The sequence below is a fragment of the Crassostrea angulata genome, chromosome 5 (assembly GCF_025612915.1).
Source record: "Crassostrea angulata isolate pt1a10 chromosome 5, ASM2561291v2, whole genome shotgun sequence".
Taxonomy (NCBI): Eukaryota; Metazoa; Mollusca; class Bivalvia; order Ostreida; family Ostreidae; genus Magallana; species Magallana angulata.
The window spans coordinates 6041979-6060649 of NC_069115.1; the positions used below are offsets into that span (position 1 = coordinate 6041979).

The 18671-nt window shown below is 41.2% G+C and overlaps 1 protein-coding gene across 1 annotated transcript; it reads left to right on the forward strand.

The window, feature by feature from the left end:
• The first annotated feature begins 16084 nt into the window (after window positions 1-16084).
• On the forward strand, window positions 16085-16717 carry LOC128183708 (transcription factor 19-like). The gene has a single exon (XM_052852828.1). The coding sequence runs from the start codon at window positions 16085-16087 to the stop codon at window positions 16715-16717; it is 633 nt and encodes a 210-aa protein (XP_052708788.1).
• The last annotated feature ends 1954 nt before the right edge of the window (window positions 16718-18671 follow it).

Below are 18671 nucleotides of genomic sequence, written 5' to 3' on the forward strand. Positions count from 1 at the left end.
TGTTTTTGTTATGGTGTGGGTGTTTGTTTACTAACGTGTAATTTTTACATGTTTCATGGGTGTTTAGACTCGCTCGAGGTTCATGGGGGACTGGAAAGGGTAACTGAATTTATCTATTGAAAAAAATAACAGATTGTGAATTTTCAACTCAAAATTCAAAGCAGGGTCTAATAGAAACATATCATATATTCTTGTGCAGAGGACTCCAAATGTAGTCATGAATACCCTGTAGACATAACTTCAAGTAAATAAAATTGTATACTTCAGACTTCAGAGTTAAAACATGACTTTAATATCTTTATGATGCCGATCATTGTATCATTAAAGAGGTATAGCAGACCAACGGGTACCCGGTACTATTCTCTTTTGAGAAGTGGACAGGCATAGCCTACATCCACTTCTCTTCGCAAGCCCTCATATTTTGATTCTGGAAAACGTGTAAATGTCAGAACCAAAGACGGTTTATGTTTCGACTCATGTTTCGACTCCAGTTTCCCTGAATTTTCGTAACAGACCTACTATTTCTACATTTTAAACATTATTGCATACATATATCACAAAAAAATCACCACTAACCCGCTGTCAAATCATTTTCGCAACTTCTACATCCCGGGTTTAAATTGTGTGTATCACATTGTTTATCTAGGTCAGCGCAGATGAAATATTTATGTTTCGGATAAAATTGGAAACCTATTTAAGACAATAATGTCGAAAACGTAACTGAATCAATTTAATCTTACAATGTATAAACAAATACTGAGCCAAATAATTACAAAGTGGTATGTCTTCCCTTTTTAACCATCTCTTATGGTGACAAAATTTGTCTACATCTGTTTTTAACAATAAAACGAACATTGATTAATATAGCATACAAGAAAGATTAAAATAAAGAGTGTTTATGTGACAAAGTTACTTATTTTATTGTATGCATTTTGTTAATTTGTTTTAAATGTAAAACCGTTCTATATAGCTCTGTGAATTTTAAGAAAAATACCTTTAATCTAAAGTCTACAATCGGAGCACTATTTTCCGTTTTTTCCGACTCTAAATTTTCTACTTTTTAAACCACCTATAGCGAATGATCTCATAATTTAAAACCGGAATGTAGAAGTTGAGAAAATGGTTTGACAGCGGGTAAGTGGTGTTTTGTTTGTAATATATGGATGCATTTATGTTTAAAATGTAGAAATAATGGGTCTGTTACAAAAATTCAGGGAAACTGGAGTCGAAACATGGGTCGAAGTGTAAACCGTCTTTGGTTCTGACATTTACACGTTTTCCAGAATCAAAATATGAGGGCTTGCGAAGAGAAGTGGATGTAGGCTATGCCTGTCCACTTCTCAAAAGAGAATAACCCGGTACATGTACTTGTACATGTAGGTTACAAGTTAGAACTATGCCTACCATTCTACCAGTTCACATAATTTTTCTTGTTTACCAGTTATGATGTGTACTTAAATTGTCCTTGTTAATGTTTTAAATGTTATTTTTTATTCTCTTTTTTTAATCTGACTACTGGCAGTACTGGCGTGCGAGCAGTTCTCGCCAAGGACCATTTCTCGCTGGTGCACTGTTACATCATATTTCCGTATATAATTTTATATGTTGATAAAATGACGTAACAATGCACTGGTGAGAAATGGTACTCGGCGAGAACTGATGGCACGCCAATATTGATTAATTACAGAAAAAAACTGAAGGTTGCGAGTGTTATTTTTAATTGAACAACATTGTTTAAAATAATTCTTTATATATGTGATGATCAGACCGGTTTGAATACCAGTGCCAGATAGCTCAGTTGGTAGAGCACCTGACTAGAGATTCAGGGGGCCCAGGTTCAAATCCCTTCATTATTTCTCCCATCCTGTTACAATATTGGTGTTGTGACCAACCCCTGGAACTAACAGGTTAACTCGATCCTGCCAGGGATGATCTTCGAGGGTGAAGATCATTTAAGGGGGAGGAATGTGACGGTCAGACTGGTTTGAATACCGGTGCCAAATACATGTAGCTCAGTTGGTAGAGCACTTGACTAGAGGGCCAGGTTCGAATCCCACTTTGTTCCGTCGTTATTTCTCCCATCTTTTACATATACATGTATATCAGATATATGACAGATGATTAAGGTTATCACATGTTTTGCAAGATGCAATAAGTGTTAAAAACCTTTACTTTACAACAGAATACATTTAAGTGAATATTTATGTTTCTTGTTATTATTTGGTGTGGTTTTCTTGACAGTGTCGCATAAACAATTTACCCGCTCCTAAAACACAAACTTTCTTTTTGTGGATTCAGCTTACCGCTGATTGGCTGCTGTTGCAGCAGACAAATAAGATATGCACGCACAAAACACAATGAACTTATCAGAGAATGAGTTGAGTTTATTTAAACTGTTGGAATTTGGGTATTTTTTTTTAAAATGTATACTTGTGACAAAACATATATGTGGTACATACAGCTGTAGCTTTATGAAGAAAATTTTGGTTAGACCATATATACCTATCATGCAAGTTAATGATATTTACAAAAAACTTGCAATTTATGGCGCACGAAATATACGCTAGTTTTATAAAACTTTGAAAAATAATCTATTAAAAATTCTTCATTAAGTTTACTCATACATGTTTTATGCTTATTACACGTAGTATTGTTTTTAAAACATGTAATTTATAAGAAAATAAACAAAAACCCTCGCTAAATTTATTTGCAAACAAAAAATACACAGTAGAATTGATAAAAAATGGTATACCAGAAGCTAATACCAGTACATGTACTTTGACGCTGTTCGGTGGGTAATATTCGTTTGTAATTTACGAATTGAAATATTGACTGTTGCACTACAAGTATGGTAATAAACTCTCTCTCTCTCAAACTCTCTCTCTTTCTCAATTTGATAAGTGTTTATACCTATGAAAATTTTTTAATATTATATTATGACTTGATATGCAAATTTTTGATCTTGTACTGCCTAAATGTAATGTCATGTATTGGGATATGTCATACTTATTACACTGCATGGTCAGTGTATTTTTTACAGAAATACTATGCATATGTTAATGTAAACACAGCTATTACTAGTACATGTATGTAAACACAGCTAATTATTTTTTTTATTTATTTCAGCTCAAAACAGACTCTTGTTACCACATGGCTTTTACCGGTACCTGTTGATTCTTGTGGGTCAGCTCCTGAGATTAACCTGTCACCTCTATCCACATGCATATTCCTTGTGTTCTACAGACTATTTACTGGTAATTCAAATTAAATCCGATAATGCATGAACAATAATGGAACTTGAAGAAAGCATCATGCCATGTTGTGGTTTGTGTTTGATAAGAAATTATGAAAACAAATTTAAAGAAATTCATAATTGCTGTGAAAATTTGTTTTTCAATAAAAGTATACAATTATGTTTCCTTTATTTTTTATTTCATAAAGATATTTAGATGTGTTTACATAATTGAAACCCCCCCCCCCCTCTATTTAATTGTCTGCATTAAGATTACATGTAGGATATGTAAATGTACATTTGACTTTGAAATAACATCTGCTATGATAATTACTTTTGAAATGAACAAGAAACAACCTATTTGTACCTTTCTAAGGTATATATGCATAAAAAAGTAGAAAAACATGTCAAATTTGAACATTTTTCATTGAAATCAACTCTGTCTCCAGCTACCTGGGTGTGTTTGAATTTAATTCTAATTTAAGGCAGATGTCTAACTTGTAGGTTGTAACTTACTGTTTTAGCATGGTTAGAAGAAGACTAGAAATCAGAATAGATTAGATATTCACTAAATATGATTGTTAGCTTACTTTTTTCATGAAAACAAGAAATCACAAGCAGGACAGCTGTCTATTTGTTAATTAAAATGGTACAAATCATACAATAAACAAATAAAGATCACATTTTAGAATCATTGATGATTGTTTTCAAATATGTGTGAGAAATGACTCAAGGAAATTGCCACATGTTTCATAAAATTAGGTAAAACATTTTAAACCATGACTTTTTATGAAAATCAAAAGATTGCGGGGTGGGGGGTATACATGTAAGGGTATTTCTAAGTGATGTGAAGCTTTTATCATGATTATATCATGTAGGCATATGTTGTATTGAATAAGGTTTCTTTTTAAAGGTGGTTGAACAGAAGTTGACCTCTAAAAGGTCAGATAAAGATGTTTTACTATGGAGAACCCTGTAAATCTGTGTTTACTAAAGGAAATTGGAAATGGTGGGTTCACTTAAATGGCCATATTTTTATTAAACCTCAATGGAATTGGCAATATGTGGTATTTTTTTTCTCAGAATTGCATTAGCTTTCTTATTCTAAGACAAACCGTCTTTTCATAAAAATGTTAGTGTACTAAGTTAAAGATACAAGGAACAGTCTCAGATAAAGTACCGTCAATATTTTTGTAAAATTGATAGTGACTGTACTTGAAGATTTACCAGTGTTGCGTAGATTCATGAAATGAATTTTAATGTTTATCAATAGTTAATGGGATGTCTCTTGTTGGAATTGGTAAGGCCTAAAAAAAAATAGTGTGTTTAGGGTAACACTAATGAAAAAATTAGGTTAGGTAGGTGGGGATTTTTTTTTATTTTATCTATTTTTTTTGCCTGAATCCTAAGAATGTTTGTTTGTTTCATATTTAAAAACGTATTTTTTATTGGAAATAAGATAAAATTCACAGTCGGATAAAATCAGGCATCTAAAAATGGGAGGATCGGGCCATTTTTGTAGGTTAGGTCGGGTTACCCGAAACACACAACTTTTTTTTTTTAGGCCTAAGCAATATTAAGGCCCCTAATTTTAAGTACATGAGAAACAGTAATAAATTGTGAAACTTGCGGCTTTGACTGTTGTGTTGCCTTTACACAGTGAAATTGAAGGTTACAAACTGGAGGTTATATAACATGAAATGGAGGTGGATGGGATATTATATGCCTATTTAGTATCTACTGGGTATGAGGACAATAGCAAGTTTATTGTCCCTCAAGACAGCAACTATTTCATGAGGCAAAGCCAAGGGAAATAGTTGCTGTGGGGTGGGACAATAAACTTGCTATTGTCCAGATAGTCATTTAATTGGTATATTATTGTACCGAAGAAAACTTTATTTGTCAGCGATGCAGAATTTCTTGATGATAAACAAATTAGAGTTATCAAACTTTGTATTTAATGCGGTGATCTGATTAGGTCAGAGGTGTTCCGAGTTTAAAAAGGAGGGAAATCAAATTCTGCTGATGAATGGTTTTGATGACTATTCACCATGGGCAGATACCATGGATACTATTTCAAATTAGATAGAAAGCAAGTTTGTGTGGGCGCCTTCTAGTGATCAGTTTGTCCGTCTGTCCATCCGAGATCGCTTGACCGGATCATAGCTTCTCTCCCCTTGGCCCAATCTGGCTCATACCTCATCCACAGGGTTCCTTTGGGTTAAGGATGTGCAGTGACCTTGAACCATGTTGTTAGGTATAAGGTTAAGGTCATAGTAGAATTACATATATAAAATCCTTGTCTGGGGCATATCTTCTCTCCCTTTGGTCCAATCTGGCTAATACTCACAGACTGTCTCTATTGTTAATCGATGTGCAGTGACCTTGCATGAAATTTCTAGGTAAAGGGTGAAATATCATATCGGATCATGCAAAAATCCTTTTTTCAGAACATATATACTTTCTACTAACCCCTATAGGGCTCAGACTTCACATAAGCAGAGCTTTTGAGTAAAGGGTGTGTAGTGACCTTGAACCTATTTTCAAGGTAAACTGTGAAGGTCATAGCAGAATTATATTTAAAAAATCCTTGTCTGGAGTACATCTTCTCTCCCTTTGCTCCAATCAGGCTCATACTTCACCCACATGATGCCTTTGATCAAAGGATATGCAATGACCTCTAATGATATTTGTAGATCAAGTGTCAAAGTCATATCAGATCACACAAAAATCCATATTTTAAGAGCATATATATACTCTCCTTTTAGCCCCTAATTGGCTAATATTTTGCCTAAACAGAGCTTATTGGTTAATGGCGTGCAGTGACCTTGAACCATGTCAATGTGAAGGTCATAGCAGATCTTAATAAAATTAGTTTTAGACAGTAGAATATTTCCCGGATATGCTTAATCTTGGTCAGATTGAACAAAAATGCCTATATGTTAGGGGCAATGAAATTGAATTAGAAGTTCTATGCCAGCTGGAATAATTTCAAGTTATAGGTCAAGGTCAAAGCAAAATTCTCTAAAATAACATCAGCGGGGCCCTTTGAAATGTTCACCATTTCAATGTTGTCTGGTTCATAGTAATTTTAAATAAAAATATTCACAGAGGAATAATAAAATTAAGTAAACTATACATCGATAAGTTTCTGACAATTGATGATGCAACAAGCGCATAGTATGAAAGGTCAACCCTTTGAAAAGCAGTGTAGAGGAAATGTTGCTCGGAATTATGTTTTAAACAAAATTGATTTTTTACGGAAATTTTAATTTTGCATTCTGGGTCAAGAAATTAGATGTTAGTTCCAGATAAAGTTAACTTTTACCTAAAATGAAGTCAAATTTGTTAAGTCGTACTTAAACACATTCTGATTTTTTTGTTAACTCGGTCTTGAAATGGTTATGTTTTTTGTTAATTTGTACTTAAAACCATTCGGATTCTGTTAAGTCATACCAAGAATCATTCGATTTTTAAAATCTTTTTTGTACTTAAGTTACTTTTCTCATTAGATTAAGAACACTGCTTCTTAGAAGTACTTCTAGCATTACTTTCGACATCAGCGGAAAACCTTTGCAACGAGCTTTGCTCTAGTTATTATTATTATTCTTTTTTTGTCTTACAAATTTTGTGCAGGCGATTTCTCAGAGATGGGACGATCAATTTCTCTCAAATTTTCAGGACTGAAGCCTCGTTATCTGAAATTTATACCGCTGAAACAGATTTTGAAAATTCACTTCCGGTCGGAAGTTATCGTCCGTTTACGATTTTAAAAAGTCAATTTTGTCGCTCAGGTTTTTCAAAAACGAGCAAAGATAGAGAGCTGAAAATTTCAGAGATGATAGATCTATCGATTTCCTGGTGCACCTCGGTATAGAGAATGTTCGCCGTCACTTCCGGTCGTCACCGGAAGCAAAATTAAAAAATGAAAATTTTCAACTTTTTATTTTTATATATTTTTTCCAATAAGATGATAGTGACCCTTTTACTGATTCAGAATATGTAATTTGTTTCAAAATCGATCAAGGCGTTCTCGAGAAATTAAGCGTCAAAGTCCTGAAGCGAGAGTCCGAGTAGCGCAGTCGATATAGTCGTGGACATGGCCCAGGCGACCCAGGTTCAAGCCTCGAGTGCCGCAAATTTTTTTTTCATTTTTTTTGCTTAGATCAACGATTTTATCCTTTAATTGATAAGTTTAATCTAATCTATTCAAAAATCGGACGGAAGACCCACTCGTTGCTCGCAACGAGATCGAATCTAGTTATTATTCTTTTTTTGTCTTACAAATTTTGTGCAGGCGATTTCTCAGAGATGGGACGATCGATTTCTCTCAAATTTTCAGGACTGAAACCTCGTTATCTAAAATTTATACCGCTGAAACAGATTTTGAAAATTCACTTCCGGTCGGAAGTTATCGTCCGTTTACGATTTTAAAAAGTCAATTTTGTCGCTCAGGTTTTTCAAAAACGAGCAAAGATAGAGAGCTGAGAATTTCAGAGATGATAGATCTATCGATTTCCTGGTGCACCTCGGTATAGAGAATGTTCGCCGTCACTTCCGGTCGTCACCGGAAGCAAAATTAAAAAATGAAAATTTTCAACTTTTTATTTTTATATATTTTTTCCAATAAGATGATAGTGACCCTTTCACTGATTCAGAATATGTAATTTGTTTCAAAATCGATCAAGGCGTTCTCGAGAAATTAAGCGTCAAAGTCCTGAAGCGAGAGTCCGAGTAGCTCAGTCGATAAAGTCGTGGACATGGCCCAGGCGACCCGGGTTCAAGCCTCGAGTGCCGCAAAATTTTTTTCATTTTTTTTGCTTAGATCAACGATTTTATCTTTGAATTGATAAGTTTAATCTAATCTATTCAAAAATCGGACGGAAGACCCACTCGTTGCTCGCAACGAGATCGAATCTAGTTATTCTTTTTTTTCTTTTTCTGACTTTTTTGGAGCGTCATTTCTCAAAAACTACCCAACCGATTTGCACGAAATTTTCAGGAGTGATAGAACAACGTCGTCGCTCCATATTGTTAAATTTTCAAATGATGACGTCACTTCCGGTTTCAGATATAGACGATTTTGTAAATTTTTAAGGGTCATTTTGTCCACGCATCTCCTCCGAAACTAATCAAGGTAGAAGCTTGAAATTTTCAGGGATTGTAGATGAATGTCTGTGGATGTACCCCCATGCTTCCAATTATGAAATTGCTCAAGGCCTTGAAGCTCGCCTGAACCTGAAAATTAGCACCACATTTTTTCACGAAATTTTTGCACATTTTCTTTAATACCTCTCGATGTGTACATATTTTCTTAAAACTTGTAATGCAAAGATTTTTTAAATTACAAGAGCTTTCATTTGACATCAAAAAAAGGGGCTGACCCCTCAAATTAAGGGCCAAGATGGCTCTAAATTCTTCTTACAATAACTCTTTACTGAACAATAATTTGTTATTAATTATAGAAGCAAAAATGTTCATTGTACAGCTGTTTATCTATACAGTACCATATTTAAGCCATATGTTACGTAATTAGGTACTTCAAGGGGCCAGAATTTCAAAACTTTGATCATTAATATCTGAAAAAGGAGAAATATTTTTAAAAAGCAATGTAGAACAAAAGATGCTCAAAATAATGTTCTGTACAATATGCAACCTAAAATGTTTTTGTTTATGACCCCATTTAGGAGTTAAAGGGTCAGCCCCTAAAACACATTTGTACAGATATCTCAAGAACCGTTAACATTTCGTGAACACTTGTAAAACAAAATATGTTTATATTTTCGAGACCTTTCATTTGATATCAAGTAAAAGGGGCTGGCGTCTCACATTAGGGGCCAAGAGGGCTCTAATGTCTTCTTACAATAACTTTTTACTGAACAATAATTTGTTATTAATTATAGAAGCAAAAATGTTCATTGTGCAGCTGTTTATCTATACAGTACCATACTTAAGTCATATATTACGTAATTAGGGGTTTAAAGAGGCCAGAATTCAAAATTTTGATCATTAATATCTGAAAAAGCATAAATATTTTGAAAAGCAATGTAGAACAAAAATTGTTCAAAATAATGTTCTTAACAATATGATACCAAAAATTTTGTTGTTAGTGGCCCCGGTAAGGGGTTAAAGGGTCAGCCCCTAAATCATAGTTGTTTAGATATCTCGAGAACGGTTTACAATTCGTGAACTCTTGTAGAACAAAATATGTTTATATTAACGTGACCTTTTATTTGATATCAAGAAAAAGGGGCTGGCCCCTCAAATTAGGGGTCAGAAAGGCTACTAAGTCTTTTTAAAATAACTTTTTTCTGACCAATAATTTGATATTAATCATGAAGCAGCAAAGAAGCTTTTAATAAGCTTAATTTAAAACTGAAATCCGTTTTAAAATCGGACGATGCACTACAGAGAAATCGGGGTTTACAAATTGAGTTCTCCGGAAATTTTTATGCCGCGTTCTTGGCTTAAAAAATAGTGCAAAATTCACACTGAAAATAACTTCTACTGAAAATAATTCGTACTGATCATGAAACTATATAAAAAACATAAAATTATATGCATACTGTAGAGTTTCCAAAGCTTAATACAAAACTGAAATTCGTTTTATAATCGGATGATGCATTGCAGAGATATCGGGGCTTAAATATTGATTTTTTCGGAAATTTTGATTCTGTAGTGTATTTGGGGGGTTAACTTCCGTTTATTTTCCATCGGGCTCGGCGTCCTTTTCGCGGGCTTCTGCCTCTTTTTCCCGGGAATCTCAACAGAGAAGCCACGAGAAGATCTTGTCCCAAGTGTGTATCTGTTTTATATCTGTTATCCTAGTAATATAACTGTTTTTCTCCTAAGTGATTTGTTACTTGTTTATTTGACCGCGGAAATCACTTCATTGGCGTCGCCGGTAGGATTTCTAGCGGTCAGTTTGGACCGGCGCGGTGCCTAGGGGACACCGCGCGGTTCGGCCATGTGGTAATTTTTGTAAATTATATGTAATGTTTTAATTTTTTGGTAAAGTTAAATTGTGTTTTTGCATATGTAAATAGCCGTGCTAGGCAACGGCGGTGACTAGCTGTGAATTATACATTTGTTGATATTGGTTGTGGGGGAAAATGGCGGATGGTCAGGGGTCATTTGGGTTAGGTAGGGGCGGTTCCTGGAACAGGAGTGGCATGGGTGTCCCGGGGGGCAAGGGAGCTAAGCCGGCTGGCTTAGCTGGGGCCCAGGGAAGGGATATGGATGCCATGGGGGGCCATGTACCTGACAGATTTGACCAACTGTTCGGATTTGTTACCCCATTTAGGCCACCGGTTTACAGTACTCCTCAGGCCCGGACAGTTGAGGATAGCACTGTGGTAGGGGAGGTAGATATGTCCCTTACTAGGGAGGTGAACAGAGGGGAGGCTGTAAGGGAAACAAATGTATTGGGGGCAGCTGAGGGAGAACAGGGTAATGTTAGGGCAGGACAGAGGGACCCTGTAGGTGGCAAGGCATGAAGCCAGAGAGTATGCCCGAGGTGACCAGGGTGCGTCTGAATTGCAGGCACGGGTTGGAGCTATAGAATCCCAGTTAGCCCAGATAACGCAACTGTTGGTGGGGATGTCGGGGTCCTTGGGGGGAACTCGCTCTCGGGGATCAAGTCCCAGGGATAAAGCACAAGATCACCTGACGCCAGAGGCAGTAGTGAGCTCCCGGTCTGTGGGTCAGGGGAGTGTAGACACTGGGCACCCCCCAGTAGATGCTAGCATTCCCAGGGCTGAAAACACTGTGAGCACTGCTCGGGTGACACCAGGTAGCATGGGGGAGGGTGGTCCTCATGAGGGTGGTTCTCCTGGGCAGGGGCAGGTTGAGGGGCAGCGACCAGGTGTAGAGACAAGGGGGTATGGGGAACACCACGGGATTGTAGTGTCAGGCCCAGGGGGTGCTGGAGGCAGTGGGGGGACCCATGCCTCGGACAGCCATGTCGGGGCCCATGCCCGTCAGAGTAGGGGGGCTGTGCCCTGGGGGGAACCCTTGTATGGTGGGGCAGTCCCAGATACACCTGTGCTCGGGAGTCTGTCATCTCACAGGGGGGTTATGCATTCTTGTTCGGAGCCCTCTGGAACCCATAGCCACTCGCACTCATCCCTGGGGCAGGGGTACAATGTCACCTTCAGTACTCCGGCACTACGGAGTGCCACAGCTGATAGTCAAGTTAGGGCTGCTTACCCAATAGTTAGGGAGAACATGTCATTGGGGACCCCGGGAAGGTTGGAGGGAAGTGTCTCAACCTCCAGCAGTAGTTGGGGGCGGTCAAGGCGAAACATCCCAGCTGAGGCCAAAAGTCTACGGTACAATGGTAGTTTAGAGTGGGGGTTGTTTTACGCCAAGTTCCGAACCTTAGCGAGGTACTACGGGTGGACAGATGACGACAGTTTGTTGGCCCTAAGTGTGTCAGTTGAAGGCCCTGCGTTAAAGTACTTTCATATCCTCTCCTCGCGGGGGGAAGAAATGAGCTTTGGGGAATTAGCTTTGCGCTTTGAGCAGCGGTTTGGGAAGGGCACGCTGCAAGCTGCCTCTCAGGTAGAGTTTAACGCCATGACCCAGGGGTCCGAGGAAAGTTTAGAGCAATGGGGGGACCGGGTTATGGAAGTCGCGCAGCGAGCTCTAGGGGCGAGAGTTCCGGGACAAGTGCTCCAAGAGCAGGCAGTTCTACGGTTTGCGATGGGCTGTCAGGATCCCCGAGCCGGACGGAAACTCATCGATAATCCTCCACTCACTGTAGACGAAGCTGTGCGAAGGGTCAAGACATATCAACTGAGCCGACAAGCGTTTGCACCACGACGCAGGGGGGTACATTCTGTGTCGCGAGATGGTCAGTTGTCCGGTGGGGAGCAGTCGAGATCTCCCTCGCCCGCACCGCGTAGGGATTCCTACAACTCAGTAGGGCGTGATGGTTCACCAAGACAAGAGTCCGTCGCACACTCTAGTTTGGCCAGTAACAGGGGGAACATGACACCCGTGGGGGCTCAGGGGGGTTCTTCATTTAATCCTCGCAGCCGTCAGCGGGGGTCTGGGTTGTGCTATGCATGCAATCAGCCGGGGCATTTTCGGAGAGAGAGCCCAAATCGACAGCGGCTTGATTCACCACACCGTCAGGGCCAGCGTACCAGTAAACAGGCTGATGGTAGGCAGGTACAATTCTCAGAAACTCCAACAGTAGGGTCGGCCACTCTAGTTGTGCCATCAGTTAGGTCGGGGGGCCTTGGATATGGGGAAAGTGCGTGGCGCATATCGATCAAGGTCAATGGTGTCCTGGTGAGCGCGGTTGTCGATACTGCAGCTGAGATTACAATCATAGCACAGCGGGTTTATGATAAGATGTCTCCGCGTCCTGAGATTTCCACTAGTATCGATGTCAACCTCGCTGGGGGCGGGGCAACCATGGCGGTGGGTTCTCTGGGGAATGCTCTTATAGAAATAGGGGGGACCCAGCTAAGACATCTTGTGTATGTTGCCCCACTTCAAGATGAAATGCTACTGGGCATTGATTTTATGCAGGAGCATGGGGTTCAATTGCACTGCAGCACAGGGGAATTCCGCGTCAGGGCAAGTCTGACGATACAGCCCATGTTTAAGGCAAACCCAAACTCTCTCTCTATGCAAGCTGTCTCAGTGCGTCGCGTGCGTCTACCTCCCTTGTCAGTGGGGGTGATTGATTGCGAGATAACTGATGAGATCTCTGATTTTGTTCTTGAGCCCTTAGATGGATTTCCGGTAGGGGTAATTCCGTCGAGGTCATTCAATAAGTCCGGAAAAAGGGGCAAGTTGTGCCTCATGAATCTCACGTCGAGGGCGCACATTTTCCGGCAGGGTCAGCCCTTAGCCACCGCGGCACTCGCGACCGAAGTAGGGAATTCGCAGGTGTCGGTGAGACAGGTCAGTGCGGAAAGTTCGTCGGAAGTACCCAGTCACATCAAAGGAATACTCGATGACATTCGGATTAATGCTCCGCCTGACGTGCGCGACGAGGCGGTGCGGCTTATATCACAGTACTCCGACGTTTTCGCCGTTAGTGATTTAGACCTGGGCGAGTTCGCAGCCATCGAGCATCACATCGAAACTGGAGATGCACGGCCTGTTAAGCAACGCATGCGCAGAACCCCAGCGGTCTTCCAAGGGGAGGAAGAGGGACACTTAGACCGTATGCTGGCCGCAGGGGTAATACAACCATCCACATCGGATTGGGCAGCCGCCCCCGTGCTGATAAGGAAGAAAGACGGTTCTGTGCAGTGGTGCGTTGATTATCGAGCGCTGAACAAGGTGACCGTAAAAGACACCTACCCGCTCCCACTCATCGAGGAGTGCCTCGACACGCTAGCGGGTAACCTTTGGTTTTCAAAACTCGATGCCAACGCGGCGTATTGGCAGATTAAAGTCAACCCCGAGGATCGGAAAAAGACAGCGTTCATAACTAAGTATGGGCTTTTCGAGTTCACAAGGATGGGGTTTGGCCTTTGCAATGCTCCGGCTACGTTTGCCCGGGCTATTAATCTCGTCCTTCACCGGTTAAATTGGAAGATAGCCCTTGCCTTCCTGGATGACGTTCTCATTCTCGGAGAGTCCACTCGAGCACATCTGGACAACTTGCGTCAAGTATTTGAGAGGTTCCGCCAGTATGGCCTTAAGTTCAAGCCCAGGAAATGCGAGTTCTTCCGGCAAAAGGTTGAGTTTCTAGGTCGCTCGGTGAGCTCGGAGGGGGTTGAAATGGGTGACCAATATATTGAAGCAGTTCGAGACTGGCCAAGACCCGTAAACACCAAGGCAGTTGAGAGATTCTTAGGGTTCGCAAATTATCACAGGAACTTTATCCCTCATTTTTCAGAAGTTGCAGCCCCGCTATATGCCATCACGGGCAAAGCTGCCTTCCGGTGGGAAAGTGAACAAGAACAAGCCTTTCGAGACCTGATATCGCGTCTGATTAGCCCCCCAGTATTGGCTATCCCGACCCAGGATCATTCTGGATACTGACGCCTCAGACCTCGCCATTGGCGGGGAATTGTGTCAAATTCAGGATGGGTGTGAGCGAACAATAGGGTATGCAAGTTCTGTGTTGTCCACCGAGCAGCGTCGGTACTGTACCACTCGTAAAGAGTTGCTTGCGGTAGTCAGGTTTACCCGTCAGTTCCGACATTACCTCCTTGGGCGGAAGTTCACCGTACGCACAGATCATCATAGTTTGACCTGGTTAATTAACTTTCGTCACCCAGAGGGACAAATAGCACGGTGGCTTGAGGAACTCAGCCAGTATGACATGACAATTATTCACCGGCCGGGCAAAAAGCATCTTAATGCGGACGCTCTCTCTCGAGATGTGATTCAGCCGTGTGGGCCCTTGGGCCTGACAGTTGCGCTTAAAGATTTGCCTTGTGGCGGTTGTCACTACTGCCGCCGTGCGCATGAGCGATGGCAGGATTTCTCAAGTGAAGTAGACGATGTGATACCTCTTGCATCCCTGTTCTCAGAGGAGAACACCCAGACGGGGTTTCCTGAAGTTCAACCCTCGCCAGTTGGATTGCCTCCAGCTTGCCGGGAGTTCCTTAGTGAGGGGCCATTAGAGCAGTCATATGAGGATGTGGGTTTAGGGGAAAGTCAGGTCCCTAGGGTGTGCATTGTAGTGTTGTACCAAGCCACAGTTCGTAAGTGAAGAGGCTCATGGTCTAGAAGGGCGGGCCGTAAGGCAGCTGTCTGGAGGTTGTTCTGACTCGGCAGAGGTATCAGACCAAGAGGGTATATCTCTGTCTTCGTATAGTGCAGAGGAAATCGCGAAGAAACAGAGAGATGAACCTGCTTTTCGCTGGCTGGTAGGGTCCCTGGAGTCAGGAATTGTGCCTCAGGATAGTGAGCTTATTCTGTCTGGGCCAGAGGAAAAGTGCTACTACTTGGAGCGGGGGCAGTTTAGGATGGATAAGGAGGGAGTCATCTGGAGAGTTAGTTCTCCTGACCCTGACAGGCTCTTGGTTCCGAGTAGTTTACGGCAGGAGGTGATGTCTACCATCCATGATATCCCTAGTTCTGGGCACCAGGGGGTGCAGCGCACAAAGGCCAAGGCCAGAGAAATGTTTTATTGGTGGAAAATGGGGACAGACATTAAAACCTACGTACTCACTTGTGATGTCTGCTGTCGGAATAAGCGCGGTCCTCTGCCGTCACGCGCTGCCCTTAAGAGTTATCAGGCGGGCAGCCCCATGGAAAAGGTACACTTGGATTTTCTGGGACCCCTTCCCCGCACTGAGGCGGGGAATGAGTATATCTTAATGATGGTAGACAGTTTCACGAAGTGGGTTGAGTGTGTGCCACTCCCCTCACAGACGGCTGAAGTAACAGCTCGGGCTGCAATCATGGAATTCTTCGTCCGGTTTGGGTATCCTTTCGAAATTTTTACGGATCAGGGGCGAAATTTTGAAAGTGAATTGTTCCGAAAGGTCTGTAGTCTTCTGCAGATTCATAAGTCGCGCACGACCCCGTATAGACCCTCCGGCAACGGTCAGGTCGAGCGGTATAACCGCACCCTGATGGACGCAGTCCGTTGTTACTTAGACAATCAGGCAAAGTCTTGGGACAAACATCTGGGTATCTTAGCGGGCGCATTACGGTCTGCGGTAAATAGACACACCGGATATACCCCAAATCGCCTAATGCTAGGCCGCGAAGTGAATAGCCCCGCAACTCTGCAGTTTAGGCCTCCCCCGGGGGATTTAGATCAAAATGGGGGGGGAGGGAGAGGTGGACACCTATGTGGCAAATTTAGAAAAAATGCTTAGGGAGTCCCATGAGTTGGCCAGGTCAAAATTGCGCACCGCTCAAAAATCGATGAAGAGAGACTACGATCTTCATACTCGCGAACGACAGTATAAAGTGGGGGATCTTGTTTACTGGCGCCGTAACGCAGGCAAGAAAGTAGAATCAGTCTGGCTGGGCCCCGGGGTTGTGATAGCCGTGAAGTCTGACACTATCTATGAGGTGCGAACTCGCCGAGATGTGCTTATTCTGCATCACGACAAGCTAAAAATCTGTCAGGCACGCGAACTGCCCAAGTGGATACGCGACTATCAGGCCCGTACGCGTGTCATCACAGAGCCAGCAGGGGAGGAGTCGAAACAGTCGCCATCAGATAAAAGCGACAAACGTGGCGAAGAGCCCGTGTTGCCAAAGACCGATAAGCCGATAAATGCGCCGTTCATGGGGACTCGGAGCCGGACTCGGGCTGCCCCGGAAATATCACCACAGCTTCAGGCATCGAAGGGCCAGGGGCGAAAGAGACAGGGTGGCAAACGCAAGCGGTATGAGTATTGTGTGTGTAAGACCAGAACTCCAGTGGGTCTCATGGTACAATGCGACCAGTGCAAATATTGGTTTCACCCCGGTTGTGTGGGTAGGGGAGATGAGGAGGTCAGGGAATTGCAAACATATTACTGCCCTGACTGCACCTTGGTGGTTGAGTAGGTTCTGGGATTAGAGGGGTTGGATTAGGGGTCACGATGGTAGCTTTAAGGTTATGGGTACAGCCAGTTGATAGGTGTTTATGTTGCTCCCGCTCAATAAGCGGGAGGTTGTTTGGCCACCAACTGCGGTCGGCCCTATTGCCCGAGGGAAGCTAAACGCCCACGGGTCCTGTAGCTGGCAGACTTAGCAGGATCAGGCAGTCCACCCAGAGGAATGTTAACATCGGGAACATCCAGAGAAGAGCCAGGATCGAGATCAGAGGGACTGGAAGGAACCGTCCTGGACGTTTTTCTTTTGTGTTTTATGGACTGTGATAATTGATTTGTGTCTCGTTTTGGTTAACTGTAAATGTATTGTACTGTTTAAATTGTGTGATGCTTATATTTGTAACTTTCGTGGTTTCTCTAGTCGGAATTGGGACATTCCTCCACAAAATGGGGGGGAATGTAGTGTATTTGGGGGGTTAACTTCCGTTTATTTTCCATCGGGCTCGGCGTCCTTTTCGCGGGCTTCTGCCTCTTTTTCCCGGGAATCTCAACAGAGAAGCCACGAGAAGATCTTGTCCCAAGTGTGTATCTGTTTTATATCTGTTATCCTAGTAATATAACTGTTTTTCTCCTAAGTGATTTGTTACTTGTTTATTTGACCGCGGAAATCACTTCAATTCCGTGTTATTGGTTTAAAAAATAGTGCAAACTTCACACTGAAAGTAACTCCTGCTGAAAACCATTCGTACAGGTCATAAAACCGAACTCCTTTTTTTTTAAATGTTAATCAGAGTGTTTATCGAAACAATTTCGTTATTTCGATCGATAATTACGTTGTTAGTTTTTATTGTAGTCTTAATCGGAAATAATTATCGTACGATTCCCCATGTCAACTCGCCATGTTTTGACTGCGAACAACAGCTGATAGCGGTTTGTCTACATTTTTAAAAGAAGCATGGCCTGCAAGAACTCGATAGTGGAAATTTCAGCTCAACTAACGTATGGCAGATTATAAAGGTATGTTTCAATACAGGATATGTCGTATTGACTTTTTCTTTTCAAAGTATTTGCAGTTTTCAATCTAATCCGAGATTCCTCTGACTCTAACCTCCGCTTTTGAAGTACGTCACAATATAAAAGCGGGCGTTAGAGTAAGAGGAATCTCGGAATATTATATGTCCAGTGTATTTTCATGGGTATGTTTTGCACACCATCTTTTGAATTTCTATATATTATTGTGTATATGTATGTCTTACTTTGTATTGAACAACACACCACACACTGTAAAACAGTCATTTTAAAGCGGTGGAAGTCTTAAGGTACACAAGAATAGAATGTTGTAATTAGAGTGCATGTTTGCATGATGATAACTTTGCCCTAAATATTTGAATATAGCAGATCTTTACCATATCGCCTTCACTTAATTTATAAATTAAAAAACTCAGGCTTGTGTTTAATTAAATAAATATATTTGACATAGTAAATATTCAATCTAATTAAAATTAGACCTTTTGTCTCTCTCTCTGTTATATATGGTTATTGCTCATGTAACGAGCATGTAAAACAGAGTGCTAGATGAAAAGTCGCAAATTTTGTATTAAATCAAGCTCAGATTTTAGGTCAATGTTCCATGATATCTATTAAACAGTCTTCTCAAGATATAAGTATTTCACAGAATCATTGTAATTTGAGAGATTAGTTTATCTTTTATACATATTGATTCATTTTAGGTAAGCTTTACATGCATATCACATCTACATAGTATGTAAATAATTTTACTGCATGTGCCTTAGATCTCTCTCTCTCTCTCTCTCTCTCTCTCTCTCTCTCTCTCTCTCAAATTTTTAATCTTGGCAAAGTGTCAGAGGGCAACTTAATTTTGTGACAAAAATATCTTGGTCTTGTAAAAGAAATCCAAAGTGCATTGAATTTTAAAATGAGCATGTATTATCAATCCCTCATTTTTT

What these genes read in the sequence shown, in the direction of transcription:
- LOC128183708 (XM_052852828.1), top strand. Translation starts at nt 16,085, where the DNA reads ATGAAGAGAGACTACGATCTTCATACTCGCGAACGACAGTATAAAGTG.